Source organism: Salvelinus alpinus, chromosome 21 (assembly GCF_045679555.1).
Source record: "Salvelinus alpinus chromosome 21, SLU_Salpinus.1, whole genome shotgun sequence".
Taxonomy (NCBI): Eukaryota; Metazoa; Chordata; class Actinopteri; order Salmoniformes; family Salmonidae; genus Salvelinus; species Salvelinus alpinus.
Window position 1 is genome coordinate 47,499,927 of NC_092106.1, and position 20,498 is coordinate 47,520,424.

Genomic DNA, 20,498 nt, shown 5'->3' on the forward strand with positions numbered 1-20,498 from the left:
TGATAGCCTTTAGCCGCACCCTCATCCTACTACTCCTCTGTTCCTCGGGTGATGTGGAGGTAAACCCAGGCCCTGCATGTCCCCAGTCACCCTCATTTGTTGACTTCTGCGATCGAAAAAGCCTTGGCCTCATGCATGTCAACATCAGAAGCCTCCTCCCTAAGTTTGCCTTACTCACCGCTTTAGCACACTCTGCCAATCCTGATGTCCTTGCCGTGTCCGAATCCTGGCTTAGGAAGGCCACCAAAAATTCTGAGATTTCCATACCCAACTATAACACTTTCCGTCAAGATAGAACTGCCAAAGGGGGAGGAGTTGCAATCTACTGCAGAGATAGCCTGCAAAGTTCTGTCATACTTTCCAGGTCTATGCCCAAACAGTTCGAACTTCTAATTTTAAAAATTAATCTCTCCAGAAATAAGTCTCTCACTGTTGCCGCCTGCTACCGACCCCCCTCAGCTCCCAGCTGTGCCCTGGACACCATCTGTGAATTGATCGCTCCCCATCTAGCTTCAGAGTTTGTTCTGTTAGGTGACCTAAACTGGGATATGCTTAACACCCCGGCAGTCCTACAATCCAAGCTTGATGCCCTCAATCTCACACAAATCATCAAGGAACCCACCAGGTACAACCCTAAATCCGTAAACATGGGCACCCTAATAGACATTATCCTGACCAACCTGCCCTCCAAATACACCTCTGCTGTCTTCAATCAAGATCTCAGCGATCACTGCCTCATTGCCTGTATCCGCCACGGGTCCGCGGTCAAACGACCACCCCTCATCACTGTCAAACGCTCCCTAAAACACTTCTGCGAGCAGGCCTTTCTAATCGACCTGGCCCGGGTACCCTGGAAGGATATTGACCTCATCCCGTCAGTTGAGGATGCCTGGTCATTCTTTAAATGTTACTTCCTCACCATATTAGACAAGCATGCTCCGTTCAAAAAATGCAGAACCAAGAACAGATATAGCCCTTGGTTCACTCCAGACCTGACTGCCCTCGACCAGCACAAAAACATCCTGTGGCGAACTGCAATAGCATCGAAGAGCCCCCGCGATATGCAACTGTTCAGGGAAGTCAGGAACCAATACACGCAGTCAGTCAGGAAAGCAAAGGCCAGCTTTTTCAAGCAGAAATTCGCATCCTGTAGCTCTAACTCCAAAAAGTTCTGGGATACTGTAAAGTCCATGGAGAACAAGAGCACCTCCTCCCAGCTGCCCACTGCACTGAGGCTAGGTAACACGGTCACCACCGATAACTCCGTGATAATCGAAGACTTCAACAAGCATTTCTCAATGGCTGGCCATGCCTTCCTCCTGGCGACTCCAACCTTGGCCAACAGCCCCGCCCCCCCCGCTGCTACTCGCCCAAGCCTCCCCAGCTTCTCCTTTACCCAAATCCAGATAGCAGATGTTCTGAAAGAGCTGGAAAACCTGGACCCATACAAATCAGCTGGGCTTGACAATCTGGACCCCCTATTTCTGAAACTGTCCGCCGCCATTGTCGCACCCCCTATTACCAGCCTGTTCAACCTCTCCTTCGTATCATCTGAGATCCCCAAGGATTGGAAAGCTGCCGCGGTCATCCCCCTCTTCAAAGGGTGAGACACCCTGGACCCAAACTGTTACAGACCTATATCCATCCTGCCCTGCCTATCTAAGGTCTTCGAAAGCCAAGTCAACAAACAGATCACTGACCATCTCGAATCCCACCGTACCTTCTCCGCTGTGCAATCCGGTTTCCGAGCCGGTCACGGGTGCACCTCAGCCACGCTCAAGGTACTAAACGACATCATAACCGCCATCGATAAAAGACATTACTGTGCAGCCGTCTTCATCGACCTGGCCAAGGCTTTCGACTCTGTCAATCACCATATTCTTATCGGCAGACTCAGTATCCTCGGTTTTTCTAATGACTGCCTTGCCTGGTTCACCAACTACTTTGCAGACAGAGTTCAGTGTGTCAAATCGGAGGGCATGTTGTCCGGTCCTCTGGCAGTCTCTATGGGGGTACCACAGGGTTCAATTCTCGGGCCGACTCTTTTCTCTGTATACATCAATGATGTTGCTCTTGCTGCGGGCGATTCCCTGATCCACCTCTACGCAGACGACACCATTCTATATACTTCCGGCCCTTCCTTGGACACTGTGCTATCTAACCTCCAAACGAGCTTCAATGCCATACAACACTCCTTCCGTGGCCTCCAACTGCTCTTAAACGCTAGTAAAACCAAATGCATGCTTTTCAACCGTTCGCTGCCTGCACCCGCACGCCCGACTAGCATCACCACCCTGGACGGTTCCGACCTAGAATATGTGGACATCTATAAGTACCTAGGTGTCTGGCTAGACTGCAAACTCTCCTTCCAGACTCATATCAAACATCTCCAATCCAAAATCAAATCAAGAATCGGCTTTCTATTCCGCAACAAAGCCTCCTTCACTCACGCCGCCAAACTTACCCTAGTAAAACTGACTATCCTACCGATCCTCGACTTCGGCGATGTCATCTACAAAATAGCTTCCAACACTCTACTCAGCAAACTGGATGCAGTTTATCACAGTGCCATTCGTTTTGTTACTAAAGCACCTTATACGACCCACCACTGCGACCTGTATGCCCTAGTCGGCTGGCCCTCGCTACATGTTCGTCGTCAGACCCACTGGCTCCAGGTCATCTACAAGGCTATGCTAGGTAAAGTGCCGCCTTATCTCAGTTCACTGGTCACGATGGCTACACCCACCCGCAGCACGCGCTCCAGCAGGTGTATCTCACTGATCATCCCTAAAGCTAAAACCTCATTTGGACGCCTTTCCTTCCAGTTCTCTGCTGCCTGCGACTGGAACGAATTGCAAAAATCATATAGCCTATAGCCAGAAGGAAAGGCTGCAGGGGTATCTCATATAGCCTATAGCCAGAAGGAAAGGCTGCGGGCGTATCTCATATAGCCTATAGCCAGAAGGAAAGGCTGCGGGCGTATCTCATATAGCCTATAGCCAGAAGGAAAGGCTGCAGGCGTATCTCATTTAGCCTATAGCCAGAAGGAAAGGCTGCGGGCGTATCTCATATAGCCTATAGCCAGAAGGAAAGGCTGCAGGCGTATCTCATTTAGCCTATAGCCAGAAGGAAAGGCTGCAGGCGTATCTCATTTAGCCTATAGCCAGAAGGAAAGGCTGCAGGCGTATCTCATATAGCCAGAAGGAAAGACTGCAGGTGTATCTCATATAGCCTATAGCCAGAAGGAAAGGCTGCAGGCGTATCTCATATAGCCTATAGCCAGAAGGAAAGGCTGCGGGCGTATCTCATATAGCCTATAGCCAGAAGGAAAGTCTGCGGGCGTATCTCATATAGCCTATAGCCAGAAGGAAAGTCTGCGGGCGTATCTCATATAGCCTATAGCCAGAAGGAAAGTCTGCAGGCGTATCTCATATACCCTATAGCCAAAAGGAAAGGCTGTGGGCGTATCTCATATAGCCTATAGCCAGAAGGAAAGGGCTGCGGGCGTATCTCATATACCCTATAGCCAAAAGGAAAGGCTGCGGGAGTATCTCATATAGCCTATAGCCAGAAAGAAAGGCTGCGGGCGTATCTCATATAGCCAGAAGGAAAGGCTGCGGGAGTATCTCATATAGCCTATAGCCAGAAGGAAAGGCTGCAGACGTATCTCATATAGCCAGAAGGAAAGGCTGCGGACGTATCTCATATAGCCTATAGCCAGAAGGAAAGGCTGCGGGCGTATCTCATATAGCCAGAAGGAAAGGCTGCGGACGTATCTCATATAGCCTATAGCCAGAAGGAAAGGCTGCGGACGTATCTCATATAGCCTATAGCCAGAATGAAAGGCTGCAGGCGTATCTCATATAGCCTATAGCCAGAAGGAAAGTCTGCGGGCGTATCTCATATAGCTAATAGCCAGAATGAAAGGCTGCAGGCGTATCTCATATAGCCTATAGCCAGAAGGAAAGGCTGCAGGCGTATCTCATATAGCCTATAGCCAGAAGGAAAGGCTGCAGGCGTATCTCATATAGCCTATAGCCAGAAGGAAAGGAGGCGGGCGTATCTCATATAGCCTATAGCCAGAAGGAAAGTCTGCAGGCGTATCTCATATAGCCTATAGCCAGAATGAAAGGCTGCGGACGTATCTCATATAGCCTATAGCCAGAAGGAAAGTCTGCGGGCGTATCTCATATAGCCTATAGCCAGAATGAAAGGCTGCAGGCGTATCTCATATAGCCTATAGCCAGAAGGAAAGTCTGCGGGCGTATCTCATATAGCTAATAGCCAGAATGAAAGGCTGCAGGCGTATCTCATATAGCCTATAGCCAGAAGGAAAGTCTGCGGGCGTATCTCATATAGCCTATAGCCAGAAGGAAAGGCTGCGGGCGTATCTCATATAGCCTATAGCCAGAAGGAAAGGCTGCAGGGGTATCTCATATAGCCTATAGCCAGAAGGAAAGGCTGCGGGCGTATCTCATATAGCCTATAGCCAGAAGGAAAGGCTGCGGGCGTATCTCATATAGCCTATAGCCAGAAGGAAAGGCTGCAGGCGTATCTCATTTAGCCTATAGCCAGAAGGAAAGGCTGCGGGCGTATCTCATATAGCCTATAGCCAGAAGGAAAGGCTGCAGGCGTATCTCATTTAGCCTATAGCCAGAAGGAAAGGCTGCAGGCGTATCTCATTTAGCCTATAGCCAGAAGGAAAGGCTGCAGGCGTATCTCATATAGCCAGAAGGAAAGACTGCAGGTGTATCTCATATAGCCTATAGCCAGAAGGAAAGGCTGCAGGCGTATCTCATATAGCCTATAGCCAGAAGGAAAGGCTGCGGGCGTATCTCATATAGCCTATAGCCAGAAGGAAAGTCTGCGGGCGTATCTCATATAGCCTATAGCCAGAAGGAAAGTCTGCGGGCGTATCTCATATAGCCTATAGCCAGAAGGAAAGTCTGCAGGCGTATCTCATATACCCTATAGCCAAAAGGAAAGGCTGTGGGCGTATCTCATATAGCCTATAGCCAGAAGGAAAGGGCTGCGGGCGTATCTCATATACCCTATAGCCAAAAGGAAAGGCTGCGGGAGTATCTCATATAGCCTATAGCCAGAAGGAAAGGCTGCGGGCGTATCTCATATAGCCAGAAGGAAAGGCTGCGGGAGTATCTCATATAGCCTATAGCCAGAAGGAAAGGCTGCAGACGTATCTCATATAGCCAGAAGGAAAGGCTGCGGACGTATCTCATATAGCCTATAGCCAGAAGGAAAGGCTGCGGGCGTATCTCATATAGCCTATAGCCAGAAGGAAAGTCTGCGGGCGTATCTCATATAGCCTATAGCCAGAAGGAAAGTCTGCGGGCGTATCTCATATAGCCAGAAGGAAAGGCTGCGGGAGTATCTCATATAGCCTATAGCCAGAAGGAAAGGCTGCAGACGTATCTCATATAGCCAGAAGGAAAGGCTGCGGACGTATCTCATATAGCCTATAGCCAGAAGGAAAGGCTGCGGGCGTATCTCATATAGCCAGAAGGAAAGGCTGCGGACGTATCTCATATAGCCTATAGCCAGAAGGAAAGGCTGCGGACGTATCTCATATAGCCTATAGCCAGAAGGAAAGGCTGCGGGCGTATCTCATATACCCTATAGCCAAAAGGAAAGGCTGCGGGCGTATCTCCTATACCCTATAGCCAAAAGGAAAGGCTGTGGGCGTATCTCATATAGCCTATAGGCACACCCCCCACAGCTGCATGTGAGCTCTCACATTTTTCAACATGTTTTTTACAAAAGGATAGATCTGGAGTTAGATAAACTTGGATTGTTCGGCAGGGACATATGCAGGATGCTACCCTCCAGTACCAGACAGGGGGAGACAGGCCAGGGAGAGAGGGGGGAGGGGGGTGGGGGTACCTGTACCAGGGACATATGCAGGATGATACCCTCCACAGCATTGACCAAAATTAACCAGAGAGATTACTGCTTCCAAGGTTTTTTCCCCCCAAGCTATACGGAGGGTACTCTAACAAACAAACAGCAGAGACCTAAGGCCACCATCTAACCTGGAACTGAGTGACTAGTGTTTGGCCTGATGCTATTTTGAAAGTCAAGAAGAAAAAGAAAAAAGAAAAAGAAAGTAGATTATTACAATGTTATATTTTACTTTATGGGGACTGAATGCTGAGTTAAGGCTGTCAGGCTTGGACAGAGCTGATACAAATTCAATCAGCACTAAGATGTGAAGGAAAAGGTGTCGTGTCCTTTGGGTCCAACAAGTGTCAGGAGTCTTTGAAGCGTCCTCTGAAGCCCCCTCCTGCTGTTCAAAGACCATCACTGGCATTTTCTACAAGAAATCTGCCTCAAAATAAAAGCTTCTCCCATGTGGGTGTGACACCTACTCCCGTTGCCTGCTGCACTGCTGGATTCCACCTGTGATCTGTTCACCGTCTGCCCTGGTCTGTCTCCCCCTGTCTGGTACAGGTACCCCCACCACACTCCCCCCTCTCTCCCTGGCCTGTCTCCCCCTGTCTGGTACAGGTACCCCCACCACACTCCCCCCTCTCTCCCTGGCCTGTCTCCCCCTGTCTGGTACAGGTACCCCCACCACACTCCCCCCTCTCTCCCTGGCCTGTCTCCCCCTGTCTGGTACAGGTACCCCCACCACACTCCCCCCTCTCTCCCTGGCCTGTCTCCCCCTGTCTGGTACAGGTTCCCCCACCACACTCACCCCTCTCTCCCTGGCCTGTCTCCCCCTGTCTGGTACAGGTACCCCCACCACACTCCCCCCTCTCTCCCTGGCCTGTCTCCCCCTGTCTGGTACAGGTACCCCCACCACACTCCCCCCTCTCTCCCTGGCCTGTCTCCCCCTGTCTGGTACAGGTACACCCACCACACTCACCCCTCTCTCCCTGGCCTGTCTCCCCCTGTCTGGTACAGGTACCCCCACCACACTCCCCCCTCTCTCCCTGGCCTGTCTCCCCCTGTCTGGTACAGGTACCCCCACCCCTCTCCCCCCTCTCTCCCTGGCCTGTCTCCCCCTGTCTGGTACAGGTACCCCCACCCCTCTCTCCCCTCTCTCCAAAGCTTTCGCTCACCTCCAGCATTCACGCACTGTTGGGGCGAGTGACTCTGAACTTGGCTAGCCCCAAGTCGTGATATATTTATTTATTTTCTTGTGCATTTTGCTATTTTGCTATTTGCCTCATGACTCCTGCATACTTTGTTGACTACAAACTTTCTTTACCCAACCGTGGAACAGGCAATGTTTGTTCCCACACTCTGGACTCTCTATTGGTTACACAGACTTTTGGCCTCCCATCCTATTCTAACCACCTCTCGCCGGCTTTGTATTCATGTTACCTGATGGAATTGCTGTACATCATGATCTTGTTGCCATCTGATGCACATTCAGATGTCATAAATCAGCACTGCAGAGCTCTCCCTGTCCTCTGCCGTGCCCTGATTTGTATTACTGCTGATGATATCTGAAAATGTGCATGTACACCCTGGTCCATCTACTGTTGCTAGCCCCAATTCTGACTTGTGCTCTGATATCTGTTTCACTGATTTCTGCTCTCGTAAAAGCCTGGGTTTTCTGCACGTTAACACTAGAAGCTTATTACCTAAAATGGATCAATTGAAAGTGTGGGATCACAGCTCCAATCCAGATGTGTTGGTCATTACTGAGATGTGGTTAAGGAAGAGTGTTTTGAATACTGATGTTAACCTTTCTGGATATAACTTTTTTTCGGCAAGACAGATCTTCCAAATGTGGGGGAGTGGCAATCTTTACCAAGGATCACCTTCAATGCTCGGTTGTCTCCACCAAGTCTGTCCCCAAACAATTTGATTTGATGGTTTTAAGCATTAAACTTTCAAATTGCTCTTTGTTGACTGTTGTTGGGTGCTATCGTCCTCCATCAGCACCGGCCTGTACCCTACCTGCCCTAAGCTTCCTCCTGGCCCCTTACACTAAGTCTGAATTTGTCCTGCTAGGTGGCCTAAACTGGGACATGCTTAAACCACCTGACCAAGTCCTAAAGCGATGGGACTCTCTAAATCTTTCTCAGATTATTACCAATCCCACAAGGTATGACTCCAAACTAGAGGTCGACCGATTAATCGGAATGGCCGATTTAATTAGGGACGATTTCAAGTTTTCATAACAATCGGAAATCGGTATTTTTGGACACCTATAGTCAGAAGGAAAGTCTATGATTTGATAGAGCAGTCTGACTGAGCGGTGGTAGGCAGCAGCAGGCTCGTAAGCATTCATTCAATGCTTACGTTTTGCCAGCAGCTCTTCGCTGTGCTTCAAGCATTGAGCTGTTTATGACTTAAAGCCTATCAACTCCCGAGATTAGGCTGGTGTAACCGATGTGAAATGGCTAGCTAGTTAGCGGGGTGCGCGCTAATAGCGTTTCAAACGTCACTCGCTCTGACACTTGGAGTAGTTGTTCCCCTTGCTCTGCATGGGTAACGCTGCTTCGAGGGTGGCTGTTGTCGTTGTGTTCCTGGTTCGAGACCAGGTAGCGGCGAGGAGAGGAATGGAAGCTATACTGTTACACTGGCAATACTAAAGTGCCTATAAGAACATTCAATAGTCAAAGGTATATGAAATACAAATCTTATAGAGAGAAATAGTCCTATAATTCCTATAACAACTACAACCTAAAACTTCTTACCTGGGAATATTGAAGACTCATGTTAAAAGGAACCACCAGCTTTCATATGTTCTCATGTTTTGAGCAAGGAACTTAAACGTTAGCTTTCTTACATGGCACATATTGCACTTTTACTTTCTTCTCCAACACTTTGTTTTTGCATTATTTAAACCAAATTGAACATGTTTCATTATTTATTTGAGGCTAAATTGATTTTATTGATGTATTATATTAAGTTAAAATAAGTGTTCATTCAGTATTGTTGTAATTGTCATTATTACAAATAAAAAAAATTTTTTTAATCGTCCGATTTATCGGTATCGGCTTTTTTGGTCCTCCAATAATCGGTATGGTATCGGCGTTGAAAAATCATAATCGGTCGACCTCTACTCCAAACACCCGTAAAAGACTACTCTCCTTGATGTTATCCTCACAAATAATCCTGATAAGTATCAGTCTGGTGTTTTGTGTAATGACCTTAGTGATCACTGTTTAACAGCCTGTGTTCATAATGGCTGCTCAGTGAAACAACCTGTCCTGATTTGTCATAGACACTTGCTAAAAAAATGTAATGAGCAAGCCTGCCTTCATGAACGGAAAAAATGGTATAGAATCAGCTTGATCTCCTCTGTTGAAGATGCTTGGACCTTCTTTTTTTGATATTTTCAGTGGTATTGTTAACAAACACACCCCCATAAAGAAAATGAGAATTAAAAACAGGTTCAGCCCCTGGTTCCACCGTGATCTTGCAGAGTTACTCCACCTCAATAATTGCATTTGGCAACAGGCTCGGCACACACATACTCAGGCTGGCTGGCTATCGTTCAGGAAAATGAGAAATAAGTGAACTCAGGCTATCCGGGAGGCCAAAGTTAGTTACTTTAAGGAGCAGTTCTCTCTCTGTGGGTCTAACCCCAAGAAGTTCTGGAAAACGGTTAAAGACCTGGAGAATAAACCCTCCTCCTCACAGCTGCCCATGTACCTTAATGTTGATGATGTGGCTGTTACTGACAAGAAGCACATGGCTGAGTTCTTTAATCACCACATTATTAAGTCAGGATTCCTATTTGACTCAGCCATGCCTCCTTACCCGTCCAACATTTCCTCATCTCCCACCCCTTCTAATGTGATATCCCCAATGCTTCTCCCTTTTTTCCCCTGCCCCGCTACAAAGTTTCTCCCTGCAGACAGTCACTGAGTCCGAGGTGTTAAAGGAGCTCCTTAAACTTGACCCCAAAAAAAACCCATCTGGGTCAGATGGTTTAGACCCTTTCTTCTTTAAGGTTGCTGCCCCTATCATCACCAAGCCTTTTAAACCTGTCTCCTCTCTGGGGAGGTTCCCATTGCTTGGAAGGCAGCCCCAGTTGGTCCTTTATTTAAAAGGGGAGATCAATCTGATCCTAACTGTTATTAGGCCTATTTCTATTTACCCTGTTTATCAAAAGTGTTGGAAAAACTTGTCAATAATCAACTGTCTGGCTTTCTTGATGTCTACAGTATTCTCTCGGGTATGCAATCTAGTTTCACCTCAGGTTATGAATGTGTCACTGCAACCTTAAAAGGTCCTCAATGATGTCACCATTGCCCTTGATTCTAAGCAATATTGTGCAGCTATTTTTATTGACTTGGCCAAAGCTTTTTATACGGTAGACCATTCCATTCTTGTGGGCCGGCTAAGGAGTATTGGTATCTCTGAGGGGTCTTTGACCTGGTTTGCTAACTACCTCTCTCAGAGTGCAGTGTATAAAGTCAGAAAATCTGCTGTCTCAGCCACTGCCTGTCACCAAGGGAGTACCCCAAGGCTCGATCCAACATAGCTCAGGCAGTAGGAAGCTCTCTCATCCATTTATATGCAGATTATACAGTCTTATACTCAGCTGGCCCCTCCCCGGATGTTGTGTAAAATGCTCTACAACAAAGCTTTCTTAGTGTCCAACAAGCTTCCTCTGCCCTTTACCTTGTTCTCAACACCTCCAAAACAAAGGTCATGTGGTTTGGTAAGAAGAATGCCCCTCTCCCCACAGGTGTGATTACTACCTCTGAGGGTTTAGAGCTTGAGGTAGTCACCTCATACAAGTACTTGGGAGTATGGCTAGACGGTGCACTGGCCTTCTCTCAGCACATATCAAAGCTGTAGGCTAAAGTTAAATCTAGACTTGGTTTCCTCTGTCGTAATCTTTCACCCCAGCTGCCAAACTAACCCTGATTCAGATGACCATCCTACCCATGCTAGATTACGTAGACATAATTTATAGATCGGCATGTAAGGGTGCTCTTGAGCAGCTAGATGTTCTTTACCATTTTACCAATGCTCCTTATAGGACACATCACTGCACATTATACTCCTCTGTACCCCCCAGTGATGTACTGGGCCGTACGCACTACCCTCTGTAGTGCCTTGCGGTCGGAGGACGAGCAGTTGCCATTCCAGGCAGGGATGCAACCAGTCAGGATGCTCTTACCATGCTGTGTTGTCATGTGTTGCTGCCTTGCTATGTTGTTGTCTCAGGTCTCTCTTTATGTAGTGTTGTCTCTCTTGTTGTGATGTGTGTTTTGTCCTATATTTATATTGTATTTATTTTATTGTTTTAATCCCAGGCCCCCGTCACCGCAGGAGGTCTTTTGCCTTTTGGTAGGCCGTCATTGTAAATAAGAATTTGTTGTTAAATGACTTGCCTGGTTAAATAAAAAAAAGTATAAATAATATAGCCCAGGCCTTTACTCTATACACGCTCAGCCTTAACAGTCTTTTTTGAGAACAGTGATTGAGTTATATTTTTAGCCTAAATCATGACTATCCAACCTACTCATCACATTATGAATAGTAGAGTATCTTACATGAGAGAGAGAGAGAGAGAGAGAGAGAGAGAGAGAGAGAGAGAGAGAGAGAGAGAGAGAGAGAGAGAGAGAGAGAGAGAGAGAGAGAGAGAGAGAGAGAGAGAGAGAGAGAGAGAGAGAGAGAGAGAGAGAGAGAGAGAGAGAGAGAGAGAGAGAGAGAGAGAGAGAGAGAGAGAGAGAGAGAAGATTTGTGCATGCCTAGTCAGTTGTCCAACTGAAATGTGTCTTCCGCATTTAACCCAACCCCTCTGAAGCACAGAATCGTCTAGAATGTCATTGTATGCTGTAGCGTTAAGATTTCCCTTCATTGGGACTAACGGGCCTAGCCCGAACCATGAAAAACAGCCCCAGACCATTATTCCTCCTCCACCAAACTTTACAGCACTATGCATTGGGACAGGTAGCTTTCCCCTGGCATCCGCCAATCCCAGACTCTGGAGTAGTGGAAACGCGTTCACACTTCATCACTCCAGAGAACGTGTTTCCACTGCTCCAGAGTCCAATGGTGGCGACCTTTACACCACTCCAGCCGACACTTGACATTGCGCATGGTGATCTTAGGCTTGTGTGTGGCTGCTCGGCCATGGAAACCCAGTTCAGGAAGCTCCCAACGAACAGTTCTTGTGCTGACGCTGCTTCCAGAGCCAGTTTGGAACTCAGTAGTGAGTGTTGCAACCGAGGATAGACGATTCTTGTGCGCTACTCTCTTCAGCACTCAGTGGTCCCATTCTGTGAGCTTGTGTGGCCTACCACTTCGTGGCTTAGCCGTTGTTGCTCCTAGACGTTTCCACTTCACTTAGTTGACCAGGGCAGCTCTAGCAAGGCAGAAATTTGACAAACTGACATGTTGGAAAGGTGACATCCTTTGACGGTGCAATGTTGAAAGTCACTGAGCTCTTCAAGTAAGGCCATTCTACTGCCAATGTTTGTCTATGGAGATTGCATGACTGTGTGCTCGATTTTATACACCCGTCAGCAACGGGTGTGCCTGAAATAGCCGAATCCACTCATTTGAAGGGGTGTCAACATACTGTATGTTCACTGACACACTTTCAGAGTTTAATGTACCCCATGGATTTTGCTGTTTGTGTACGTGCGTGCTTCACTGTGAATGTCATGAATGCATGTGTCTGTGTGTCCAGCATCTCTCCAGTGTGAATGTTGTCTAGCCCCGGGCTGGTCTGTGTGCTGCATCTCTCCAGTATGAATGTCTCTCTAGCCCCGGGCTGGTCTGTGTGTCCAGCATCTCTCCAGTATGGATGTCTCTCTAGCCCCGGGCTGGTCTGTGTGCAGCATCTCTCCAGTATGGATGTCTCTCTAGCCCCGGGCTGGTCTGTGTGTCCAGCATCTCTCCAGTATGAATGTCTCTCTAGCCCCGGGCTGGTCTGTGTGTGCAGCATCTCTCCAGTATGAATGTCTCTCTAGCCCCGGGCTGGTCTGTGTGTGCAGCATCTCTACAGTATGAATGTCTCTCTAGCCCCGGGCTGGTCTGTGTGTCCAGCATCTCTCCAGTATGAATGTCTATCTAGCCCCGGGCTGGTCTGTATGTGCAGCATCTCTCCAGTATGAATGTTTCTCTAGCCCCGGGCTGGTCTATGTGTCCAGCATCTCTCCAGTATGAATGTCTCTCTATCCCCGGGCTGGTCTGTGTGTGCAGCATCTCTCCCGTATGAATGTCTCTCTAGCCCCGGGCTGGTCTGTGTGTGCAGCATCTCTCCAGTATGAATGTCTCTCTAGCCCCAGGCTGGTCTGTGTGTCCAGCATCTCTCCAGTATGAATGTCTCTCTATCCCCGGGCTGGTCTGTGTGTGCAGCATCTCTCCAGTATGAATGTCTCTCTATCCCCGGGCTGGTCTGTGTGTGCAGCATCTCTCCAGTATGAATGTCTCTCTATCCCCGGGCTGGTCTGTGTGTGCAGCATCTCTCCAGTATGAATGTCTCTCTAGCCCCGGGCTGGTCTGTGTGTCCAGCATCTCTCCAGTATGAATGTCTCTCTAGCCCCGGGCTGGTCTGTGTGTCCAGCATCTCTCCAGTATGAATGTCTCTCTAGCCCCGGGCTGGTCTGTGTGTCCAGCATCTCTCCAGTATGAATGTCTCTCTAGCCCCGGGCTGGTCTGTGTGTCCAGCATCTCTCCAGTATGAATGTCTCTCTAGCCCCGGGCTGGTCTGTGTGTGCAGCATCTCTCCAGTATGAATGTCTCTCTAGCTCCGGGCTGGTCTGTGTGTCCAGCATCTCTCCAGTATGAATGTCTCTCTAGCCCCGGGCTGGTCTGTGTGTCCAGCATCTCTCCAGTATGAATGTCTCTCTAGCCCCGGGCTGGTCTGTGTGTGCAGCATCTCTCCAGTATGAATGTCTCTCTAGCTCCGGGCTGGTCTGTGTGTCCAGCATCTCTCCAGTATGAATGTCTCTCTAGCCCCGGGCTGGTCTGTGTGTCCAGCATCTCTCCAGTATGAATGTCTCTCTAGCCCCGGGCTGGTCTGTGTGTCCAGCATCTCTCCAGTGTGTATGTCTCTCTAGCCCCGGGCTGATCTGTGTGTCCAGCATCTCTCCAGTATGAATGTCTCTCTAGCCCCGGGCTGGTCTGTGTGTCCAGCATCTCTCCAGTGTGAATGTCTCTCTAGCCCCGGGCTGGTCTGTGTGTCCAGCATCTCTCCAGTATGAATGTCTCTCTAGCCCCGGGCTGGTCTGTGTGCAGCATCTCTCCAGTATGAATGTCTCTCTAGCCCCGGGCTGGTCTGTGTGTCCAGCATCTCTCCAGTATGGATGTCTCTCTAGCCCCGGGCTGGTCTGTGTGTCCAGCATCTCTCCAGTATGGATGTCTCTCTAGCCCCGGGCTGGTCTGTGTGTCCAGCATCTCTCCAGTATAGATGTCTCTCTAGCCCCGGGCTGGTCTGTGTGTCCAGCATCTCTCCAGTATGGATGTCTCTCTAGCCCCGGGCTGGTCTGTGTGTCCAGCATCTCTCCAGTATGGATGTCTCTCTAGCCCCGGGCTGGTCTGTGTGTCCAGCATCTCTCCAGTATGAATGTCTCTCTAGCCCCGGGCTGGTCTGTGTGTGCAGCATCTCTCCAGTATGAATGTCTCTCTAGCTCCGGGCTGGTCTGTGTGTCCAGCATCTCTCCAGTATGAATGTCTCTCTAGCCCCGGGCTGGTCTGTGTGTCCAGCATCTCTCCAGTATGAATGTCTCTCTAGCCCCGGGCTGGTCTGTGTGTGCAGCATCTCTCCAGTATGAATGTCTCTCTAGCTCCGGGCTGGTCTGTGTGTCCAGCATCTCTCCAGTATGAATGTCTCTCTAGCCCCGGGCTGGTCTGTGTGTCCAGCATCTCTCCAGTATGAATGTCTCTCTAGCCCCGGGCTGGTCTGTGTGTCCAGCATCTCTCCAGTGTGTATGTCTCTCTAGCCCCGGGCTGATCTGTGTGTCCAGCATCTCTCCAGTATGAATGTCTCTCTAGCCCCGGGCTGGTCTGTGTGTCCAGCATCTCTCCAGTGTGAATGTCTCTCTAGCCCCGGGCTGGTCTGTGTGCAGCATCTCTCCAGTATGAATGTCTCTCTAGCCCCGGGCTGGTCTGTGTGTCCAGCATCTCTCCAGTATGGATGTCTCTCTAGCCCCGGGCTGGTCTGTGTGTCCAGCATCTCTCCAGTATGGATGTCTCTCTAGCCCCGGGCTGGTCTGTGTGTCCAGCATCTCTCCAGTATGGATGTCTCTCTAGCCCCGGGCTGGTCTGTGTGTCCAGCATCTCTCCAGTATGGATGTCTCTCTAGCCCCGGGCTGGTCTGTGTGTCCAGCATCTCTCCAGTATGGATGTCTCTCTAGCCCCGGGCTGGTCTGTGTGTCCAGCATCTCTCCAGTATGAATGTCTCTCTAGCCCCGGGCTGGTCTGTGTGCAGCATCTCTCCAGTATGAATGTCTCTCTAGCCCCGGGCTGGTCTGTGTGTGCAGCATCTCTCCAGTATGAATGTCTCTCTAGCCCCGGGCTGGTCTGTGTGTCCAGCATCTCTCCAGTGTGAATGTCTCTCTAGCCCCGGGCTGGTCTGTGTGTCCAGCATCTCTCCAGTGTGAATGTCTCTCTAGCCCCGGGCTGGTCTGTGTGCAGCATCTCTCCAGTATGGATGCCTCTCTAGCCCCGGGCTGGTCTGTGTGTCCAGCATCTCTCCAGTGTGAATGTCTCTCTAGCCCTGGGCTGGTCTGTGTGTGCAGCATCTCTCCAGTGTGAATGTCTGTCTAGCCCCGGGCTGGTCTGTGTGTCCAGCATCTCTCCAGTGTGAATGTCTGTCTAGCCCCGGGCTGGTCTGTGTGTGCAGCCCTGTCTGTGTAACCGGTGTGAAATGGCTAGCTAGTTAGCGGTGGTGCCCGCTAATAGCCTTTCAATCGGTGACGTCACTCGCTCTGAGACCTTGAAGTTCCCCTTTTCCCCCAGCTTTTGTGGAGCGATGGGTAACGATGCTTCGTGGGTGACTGTTGTCTGTGTGCAGAGGGTACCTGGTTCGAGCCCGGGTATGGGCGAGGGGACGGACGTAAAGTTATAATGTTACATCTGCCCCCCCCCCCCCTAAAGTTGACTGTGTGTTGATTCCTGCTTCATGACTCCTGTTTACCAGCTGGTGTGATGGAGCGGCACTAACAGCCCAAAGAGACAGAGCAATAAAGTGTACACTACACAGCACAGACCCCCTGCAGGGACCTCCCCTCTCCTCCACTTCCCTCTATCCCCTTCCTCTCCTCTTCTCCACCCTCCTCTCCTCCACTTTCCTCTCCTCTTCCTCTATCTCCTTCCTCTCCTCTTCTCCACCCTCCTCTCCTCCACTTTCCTCCAGTCTTCTCCACCGTCCTCTCCTCCACTTTCCTCCCCCTTCCTCTCCTCTCCTCCACTTTCCTCCATTATTACCCTTCTTTTCCTCTAATTTCCTCATTAAGAATATGTTGCTTCTCTCATTCATTTAGAATGTCGTTTCTCTCATTCATTGATTCAGAATGTATGATTGTAATGTGGCGTATCATGAAATAATATCCACATAAAAGCTTGTGTCACTCATTCTTCTCGTGTCCTCTCTTCTCGTGTCCTCTCTTCTCGTCTCCTCTCTTCTCGTGTCCTCTCTTCTCGTGTCCCCTCTCCTCATGTCCTCTCTTCTCATGTCCTCTCTCTAATCTCTCTCTCCTCAGAGACGAAGGGGGACCTGGAAGTTCTGATGACGGACATTAAGAAGTTGGCCAATAAAGTTCGCTCCAAACTAAAGAGTGAGTACCCAAATATACTGCAGATTCTACCTGGCCCCACCCAAATATACAGCAGATTCTACCTGGCCCCACCCCAATATAATGCAGATTCTACCTGGCCCCACCCCAATATACAGCAGATTCTACCTGGCCCTACCCCAATATACAGCAGATTCTACCTGGCCCCACCCCAATATACAGCAGATTCTACCTGGCCCCACCCCAATATACAGCAGATTCTACCTGGCCCCACCCCAATATACAGCAGATTCTACCTGACCCCATCCCAATATAATGCAGATTCTACCTGGCCCCACCCCAATATACAGCAGATTCTACCTGGCCCCACCCCAATATACTGCAGATTCTACCTGACCCTAACCCCAATATAATGCAGATTCTACCTGACCCCACCCCAATATAATGCAGATTCTACCTGGCCCCACCCCAATGTACTGCAGATTCTACCTGACCCCACCCCAATATACTGCAGATTCTACCTGGCCCCACCCCAATATACTGCAGATTCTACCTGGCCCCACCCCAATATACAGCAGATTCTACCTGGCCCCACCCCAATGTACTGCAGATTCTACCTGACCCCACCCCAATATACTGCAGATTCTACCTGGCCCCACCCTAATATACAGACATTCAGTTCAGTCTATGGGTATTTGGATTTAGATGGACATTAAATAATGCTATTCTCCACTTGGGATTCATTTCACAGCAGTGTAAAGATAATAGAGAGAGACAGAGTGAGAGACCGTACGACAGACCACGTAGTCAAACAAACAGAGGCAAAACTTTCGATTCAATTTGGCATGAGGGCCTGCTATACAAATTGATGTAAAGTGGTGTTTGGGGGGAAAACAGAGAGCGAGAGAATGAATGAATGCATGAGAAATAGAGAGAACTTGGCAGGTAACAGACAACCCAATTTACACAGGTGGATTCTTCTCTCTGGTGGGCACGGACGATTACTGTCACTCGCTCCAGAGTTGGTGACACACACATTTACATACAGTGTATGAGCAGCCAGGTTGAGTTTGTGTGATGGGTATTGATCGCACCACCGAGATGTGTGATATGAGTGCAATTATGCGTCACCGCTCCACTATCATTTAACTGTGTGTGTGTGTGTGTGTGTGTGTGTGTGTGTGTGTGTGTGTGTGTGTGTGTGTGAATGTTTGTACGGCTCCAAACGTCTGACACCATATAATCACGTCACCTTATCATTTCACCCCGAAGAAGGCACAGGGATACCGAAACGTTGGTAAATACCCAATAAATTACTGGGAGTTTATATATGGAGTGTGTGACTTTCTTTATTTTTGATAGTTTATAGTTTATTCGCCGTTAGTCAGCACCTCCACACAAAATAATTTTTCTGGGTGTGCACCAGCTCATGTTTTTTTATTTTACCTTATAATTTCTCAATCTCCCTCCTCTCCCCCCCGTCTCAGTATCCCTCTCCCCCACTCTGTAGTCACCAGATAGTCACCCTGTAGTGTAGACCCTAGGAGGGCAGTAGTCACCCTGTAGTCACCAGATAGTCACCCTGTAGTGTAGACCCTAGGAGGACAGTAGTCCCCCTGTAGTGGAGACCCCTAGGAGGACAGTAGTCACCCTGTAGTCACCAGATAGTCACCCTGTACTGTAGACCCTAGGAGGACAGTAGTCACCCTGTAGTGTAGACCCTAGGAGGACCATAGTCACCCTGTAGTGTAGACCCTAGGAGGACAGTAGTCACCCTGTAGTGTAGACCCTAGGAGGACAGTAGTCACCCTGTAGTGTAGACCCTAGGAGGACCGTAGTCACCCTGTAGTCACCAGATAGTCACCCTGTAGTGTAGACCCTAGGAGGACAGTAGTCACCCTGTAGTGTAGACCCCTAGGAGGACCATAGTCACCCTGTAGTGTAGACCCTAGGAGGACAGTAGTCACCCTGTAGTGTAGACCCTAGGAGGACAGTAGTCACCCTGTAGTGTAGACCCTAGGAGGACCGTAGTCACCCTGTAGTGTAGACCCTAGGAGGACCGTAGTCACCCTGTAGTCACCAGATAGTCACCCTGAAGTGTAGACCCTAGGAGGACCGTAGTCACCCTGTAGTCACCAGATAGTCACCCTGTAGTGTAGACCCTAGGAGGGCAGTAGTCACCCTGTAGTCACCAGATAGTCACCCTGTAGTGTAGACCCTAGGAGGACAGTAGTCCCCCTGTAGTGGAGACCCCTAGGAGGACAGTAGTCACCCTGTATTGTAGACCCCTAGGAGGACAGTAGTCACCCTGTAGTCACCAGATAGTCACCCTGTAGTGTAGACCCTAGGAGGACAGTAGTCACCCTGTAGTGTTGACCCCTAGGAGGACAGTAGTCACCCTGTAGTGTAGACCCCTAGGAGGACAGTAGTCACCCTGTAGTGTAGACCCTAGGAGGACCATAGTCACCCTGTAGTGTAGACCCTAGGAGGACAGTAGTCACCCTGTAGTGTAGACCCTAGGAGGACAGTAGTCACCCTGTAGTGTAGACCCTAGGAGGACAGTAGTCACCCTGTAGTGTAGACCCTAGGAGGACCGTAGTCACCCTGTAGTCACCAGATAGTCACCTTGTAGTGTAGACCCTAGGAGGACAGTAGTCACCCTGTAGTGTAGACCCCTAGGAGGACAGTAGTCACCCTGTAGTGTAGACCCCTAGGAGGACAGTAGTCACCCTGTAGTCACCAGATAGTCACCCTGTAGTGTAGACCCTAGGAGGACAGTAGTCACCCTGTAGTGTAGACCCTAGGAGGACAGTAGTCACCCTGTAGTGTAGACCCTAGGAGGACAGTAGTCACCCTGTAGTGTAGACCCCTAGGAGGACAGTAGTCACCCTGTAGTGTAGACCGCTAGGAGGACAGTAGTCACCCTGTAGTGTAGACCCCTAGGAGGACAGTAGTCACCCTGTAGTGTAGACCCCTAGGAGGACAGTAGTCACCCTGTAGTCACCAGATAGTCACCCTGTAGTGTAGACCCCTAGGAGGACAGTAGTCACCCTGTAGTGTAGACCCCTAGGAGGACAGTAGTCACCCTGTAGTGTAGACCCCTAGGAGGACAGTAGTCACCCTGTAGTCACCAGATAGTCACCCTGTAGTGTAGACCCTAGGAGGACAGTAGTCACCCTGTAGTGTAGACCCTAGGAGGACAGTAGTCACCCTGTAGTGTGGACCCCTAGGAGGACAGTAGTCACCCTGTAGTGTGGACCCCTAGGAGGACAGTAGTCACCCTGTAGTGTTGACCCCTAGGAGGACAGTAGTCACCCTGTAGTGTGGACCCCTAGGAGGACAGTAGTCACCCTGTAGTGTTGACCCCTAGGAGGACAGTAGTCACCCTGTAGTGTGAACCCTAGGAGGACAGTTGTCACCCTTGTTAATCTAATCACACATATACAGGGTCATACTGACATCACAGTAGTTTGTAGTATGGTGGTGTTGGATGGAGAGATCACATCACAGTAATATGGTGGTGTTGGATGCAGAGATCACATCACAGTAGTATGTAATATGGTGGTGTTGGATGGAGAGATCACATCACAGTAATATGGTGGTGTTGGATGGAGAGATCACATCACAGTAATATGGTGGTATTGGATGGAGAGATGACATCACAGTAGTATGTAATATGGTGGTGTTGGATGGAGAGATCACATCACAGTAGTATGTAATATGGTGGTGTTGGATGGAGAGATCACATCACAGTAGTATGTAATATGGTGGTGTTGGATGGAGAGATCACATCACAGTAATATGGTGGTGTTGGATGGA

At 49.4% G+C, this 20,498-nt stretch overlaps 1 protein-coding gene across 2 annotated transcripts in view; it reads left to right on the forward strand.

Moving 5' to 3' along the window:
- The window catches only part of LOC139548399 (syntaxin-1A-like), a 188,009-nt gene that overhangs the window by 130,485 nt on the left and 37,026 nt on the right, over nucleotides 1-20,498 (forward strand). For both annotated transcript variants that reach the window (XM_071358073.1, XM_071358071.1), the window contains exon 4: nucleotides 16,647-16,721. In XM_071358073.1, coding sequence (XP_071214174.1) covers nucleotides 16,647-16,721 — 75 coding nt within the window. The remainder of the gene's footprint in view (nucleotides 1-16,646; nucleotides 16,722-20,498) is intronic.